Consider the following 5,484-nt stretch of genomic DNA (forward strand, 5'->3'; position numbering starts at 1 on the left):
TTCGAGGAGCGGCCCGGTCACACGCTAATGTCATTAGTTTGTTATCATTACTAAGATGCAGGACTGCTTTTTTCCATGTTTTTTTCACATCATGTCGCCTACCTGGATCTGTTATTATCTCACTCTGAAGCACAGATAAGAGTAAGAGGTAAAGAGGTGAGCTCATTTCAGCTGCTTTTTACGATGCAGTCTCATTTCCGAACTCAGGCATTTTGTGAATGAAGCCGATATGTCAGTTAAAATACATAAGTAAAAATATTTATCTGAGTATAGGACTACCCCCAACTTTATGGATGATTTTATGGATTAAATTTTATGTATTATACTTGAATAAATACGGTAATTAAGATTAAAACATATTCCACTGAATTTATGTCAAAAGCAGCAACTTGCATAAGAAAATGTATGACAGTCATCAAATGTAAAAATAAAGGCAGCCATTTATACACAAATGCTGATACTGAGTTGAAATAGTGATGATACAGCAACAATGGGTTACATTATTGCTTCCACAATAACACAAAAGCTGGAGCTAACAAAGGACTTTCAACCAAATTTATAATAATTAAATAATAATGCAACTGAAAAAGCTTCAGGTCGGACCGGAGTTTGTTCAGGGGTAAACAAAGATGAATACCTGACTGAGACACCACCCAACAAAACAGAAAACCTCACATGCTGGGGGTTTTATGCTGAAAGCTGATTTAAAGTGCCTGTAACACCAAATGTTTCTAAGAAATATGAATGCATTTTTGGAAATTAAACATTAATAACATATTACAATATAGATTTCTCACAGCTGAGACAAGCAGTTGTTCACATATGAAGTAACAGGAAGTGATGTCAAAGGGGAATGTRTGCATGCGAGCGGAGCATTGCTACAATGGCCGACAACACAAACTGTGCAGAAGAATCTGAAGTTTCTTTAGATTAATTCAAGTCACTGTCAGAGAGATGAAGAAGAGTCAGAGTTCAAATAATATTATTTCAATAAACAAAGACCATTGAGTATTTTTTTCCTGAGTTCCCCTTTGATGTCACTTCCTGTTTCATTTTGGCTGAGCCAAGTTCAGAAGAAAATATGTCAGTTATGTGAGAAAATGGGTAAAATTGTGTGTATTATGTCAGTGGTTCCCAACCTTTTTAGACTTGTGTACCTCCTGAGACATTTTGTCATACTACTAGTACCCCCTCTGTCAAACGTAATGATGATTCTCCAAACCTATAATGTACAACAACTGATTATTAAATGAAAGTTATTTATTTAACTCCCTAGAACGTTTAATTCTCAGGCATTTTATTCTTTTCAACTCAAATTAAACATAAAGATAAAAACATTAAATAAGTAATTAAATAAATYAACCAGGTAATGGCAGGTGCAGGAAGCAGCAACGTCCAAAATAAATCAGAAACTCACCCAAATGAGCAAATTCTGTGAGATTCTGCGCTTTATACTGGATTCCATTTAGTCAATTTCGTGATTCCGTTTGCATTTTCAACATTGCAGAAATCACAGGGCCCTACATATCTCAGTCCTATTTTTACCTCCGCCAAGGGTGAGGCAATGTTTTCGGTCGCATTTTTATGTCGTTCTGTCTGTGGACAACATTACTCAAAAACTTGTGGACAGATTGTCATGACATTTTTACAAATGTGGGTACTGGGCCAAAGAACACACCATTAAATTTTGGTGATGTTCCAGATCACGATGCGGATACAGGAATTGTTTTTCTTTTAACACTCTGAGACCGGCAAAGCTGTGATGCTTTCACAGGACTTCTGTAAAAAACAGTGAGCTGGATTGGACAGCACGGACTTCAAACTTTATAAAAGTAATGTTAAAACCACATTTAATGATGAATAATTTTTTGCCATAATATGCACATTTACAAAACGTTTTGTGACCAGGAAGTGTGTGACTGCACCATGAAATCTATTTTTCCCACTTCCTCAAACACACCACATTTCCCAAACAACCAGTCAAAACAGTTTGTCTCTACTAGGCTTGTAAACAGAGAGCTGCCGGGCCTCAAAGTTTGGAGACGGGGGGAGCCAGGAAGCACTTTATAAAGAGAGTCAAACCATTACAAACTCATACAAGGAGATAAAACAGACGTTTTACATGGTGAAATGTGACTGATGAAAACGTAGGAGCTTAATCCCACACCAGTTTGACCATGAATAACGTCGGGTGACGAGTCTGACTTTTTTTTTTCACATTGGACTCCACCAGAAGAAATCCCATCATACTGCTGCTTAAATGTTCACTACGTCAGAACTTATTCAGCAAATGTGTTTCCATCTCTGCTTTTGCACATTAACTCTTACAGGATGGAGGAAATTGGTCTTGGTGGAGGTTTGCACTCTGAGTGCTTCTAGTTCTTTATTGTTTCTACACACCTGAGAAATGTTTCCACATACCCGCTGTAATATGCTCACGTACCCCTGGTTGGGAAACACTGATGCCACGCTTTTTAAATACGAAGATGTTTTCTTTGATGTTTTTGTATTTGACAGATATGCAAGTCACAGGCACTTTAAAGGTAGTATACCCTTGAAGATATTTCATTTCTCATCTGAAAAGCTTTACTTTTAATGACAGATGGGGAGTTTCAAGCTTATAAGTCATAGTTCTGGTTTCACACAGCATATGGTGATTAAGCTTTGTGTTGTTGCATCTTTCAATAAACCCTGGTCGCAGTATATCTTCAGCTTCTGCCCTGATTAGCTTGCTGCTCGGGGGTCACATTGGAAGCAGTAACTTGTGTGAAGAGTYGGAAGAGTGACACACGGTGTGGAAGACCAACAACATCTCTAAAAAAGCAGTTAAGTTTTCCAGCTGCAGCTTGAAAGAAGCCTTTACCTGCCAGAAAAAACAGCTGTGGCATCAGGTTTACTGAGGAGGCAAGCAGCAGTGTGCATCACTATAGAGTTTGGAGACATTAAAGCTCATTCAGATTATTAACCATTTTGGGGCTAATCACTTTGTGTGTAGCTAACTGAAACTGCCAACAATTAGTCCTGATGCATCTCAGTAATCCAGGTAGAAAAAAATAAAAAAATAAGTAGTTCCTCTGGATGGTTCTTCTTTAGTGAAACGTTTCGTCTCTCCTCCAAGAGACTTCTTCAGTCTGATGAGTTTCAGGTGAACTCAGCCTTATAAGCACTGCCTACACATGGACAAGCAGGTTAGTCACATGCAAAAGTGGGCCATCGACTAACAATGTGCCCCATCACCTGACAAAGTCAGCCAATGACRCTCTATGAACAATAGAGCRAATCAAGCCTATTGTTAGTCGATGGCCCACTTTTGCATGTGACTAACCTGTTTGTCCATGTGGAGGTGTTCTGATGATCTGTGCTACCTCGTCAGATTTTGCTACCATAGTGCGGTTTGATAGTTAGATGTACTGTTGGTGCTACCAATCAAAATCTGCTGCTGTCATGTTTACAAAAATATCATCATCGGATAAAATTCTTTGAGTGACGGTGTTACTGACGTGTAAATTATATGTCCACAAGTCACCTTTCATAAACTGATAAGTGATGGTAAACAATGAGACTAATTTCTTGTTTACAGTATGGTAACACTATTTCAAATAGCAAACGAGCCTTTTATGTTAATATTTTTGAGTAACATAGCAGCTTAATTAAATAAAACTTAACGTAACAAAAAGAAACTTCTGCTGAGTAAGAAACATACGACGTAGCATTGGTCTGCGCTTGCGCATTTGCCACAAGGTAGGACGAATTGATGAGTAGCACAGATTGCCAGAACAGAGGCAGTGCTTATAAGGCTGAGTTCACCTGAAACTCATCAGACTGAAGAAGTCTCTTGGAGGAGAGACGAAACGTTTCACTAAAGAAGAAACCATCCAGAGGACCTACTTATTTTTTCTTTTTGATGCCAACAATTAGCCACYGTCGTAAAACTAAATCTGTGAGAGAAAACCCCGAACTCTGAGCCTGATGAAAAATGAAACACATTCAGGAAACAAAAAGGAAGTCCAGTTGTCTTTTCTTCAAGCACTTGGGTTTGCCATTTCCTGGATGACTGAGACTCTACAACACCCTTGGTTTGACTCAGGCACCTGTTTCCAATAAACAGTTGTAAAAGTGATGTACAAACTACTATAAACATTGGTTAAAACCATACCAGTAAAATGAAGCTGTTCCAACATGATCTCAGCCTCATCCTGTATTTAGAGACATTTAACAAAGATTCTAGTAATTGATTTAGAGTGCCAAGTTTTACTCAGCACTTTCTAATGGTTACTCTTACTGTACCTCCGAATGGCAGTKCACTACTTGATGTTTTTTGTTGATTGTACTGTTGGCCTGCAGTAAAAGCAGAGCTTGACTGAGTGACTTTGAGGAAAAAATAAAATTAAAATGAAGACCAACCGTAAGCAAAGTGGCAGGCCAGGCAGGAGGAATCAAACAGTCTGAAGTATTTGAAGGAAACTGAAATACTACTTGGCCCAGATGGGTGTTCGGGTGAAGAGCTACTCAGATTTATGGCAGTAAAGGTCTTTAAGAGCTTTCAGTTCTTCAATAAGAGTCTTGTTTTGGTTCTCCAGGACGGCCACTCTGTTCTCCAGACATTTAACATATTCTTTCTTCTTCCTGCGACACTCACGAGCTGCCTCTCTGTAAAAGGACGACACACAGTTGGCTTTCTTTCTTATGTTTTGTGTTGAGAAGTGGTATAAAACCTACGACTGAATGCCACAGCAAGACTGTTTAAGAAGGGAATCATAGGAAACACAATTCAAATATTTGTTTTAGACTTCAGAATTCTTCATAATATTTTAATTACATTAAAATATGTCAACACTTTTTCAGATTTGGATTCTGACTTGGTTTTTTTTGCAACTACAACGATGTTACTACKACCAAGAGTCGACCACCTGTCCTCTGGTCATACCTGTTCTTCATGAGGCGCACTTCCCTTTTTCTGGTCACCTCTTCCGTGGCACCCTGAGTAGGAAGGGCAGGCGAGGACGCCATGACCACTCCAGGGGTGATGGTGCTGGCGGGGGCTGCACGGATCTGATAGGCCTGGACATCCCCGGAGGTGGCTACAAGAGAAAGTGTGAGGAAATAAAAATGTCTCATGTTTCATTAAAAGTTGTTGTTGTATTTTTCAAAGAAAAGATGACAAACCAGACTGTGCTGTCAACCAGTGTTGTATAAAGTACCACAAAGTGATACTTGAGTAAAAGTACAAGTATCTTACCAAAAAATTACTTTGGTAAAAGTTAAAGTCTCCTTTAGGAATATTACTTGAGTAAAAGTATTAAAGTATCTGATTAATTTTATTACTTAAGTACAAAAAATATCAGATACTTTGACTTTTAATAATTAAGTACCAAAAAAATCCGATACTTTAAATACTTTTACTCAAGTAATATTCCTAAAGGAGACTTTGACTTTTACCAAAGTAATTTTTCGGTAAGATACTTGTACTTTTACTCAAGTAAT

The 5,484-nt window shown here is 38.2% G+C and overlaps 1 protein-coding gene across 1 annotated transcript; it reads right to left on the bottom strand.

The window, feature by feature from the left end:
• Nucleotides 1–3,846: 3,846 nt before the first annotated feature.
• Nucleotides 3,847–5,081, bottom strand: LOC106536062 (cyclic AMP-responsive element-binding protein 1; the record flags this gene model as incomplete). Its single annotated transcript, XM_014033232.1, is given in 2 exon segments — nucleotides 3,847–4,650; nucleotides 4,928–5,081. Coding segments are annotated over 2 exon segments (299 nt in total), but the record flags the coding sequence as incomplete, so codon positions are not given.
• Between the last annotated feature and the right edge of the window lie 403 nt (nucleotides 5,082–5,484).

Source organism: Austrofundulus limnaeus, unplaced genomic scaffold, assembly GCF_001266775.1.
Source record: "Austrofundulus limnaeus strain Quisiro unplaced genomic scaffold, Austrofundulus_limnaeus-1.0 Scaffold1670, whole genome shotgun sequence".
NCBI classification, from domain to species: domain Eukaryota; kingdom Metazoa; phylum Chordata; class Actinopteri; order Cyprinodontiformes; family Rivulidae; genus Austrofundulus; species Austrofundulus limnaeus.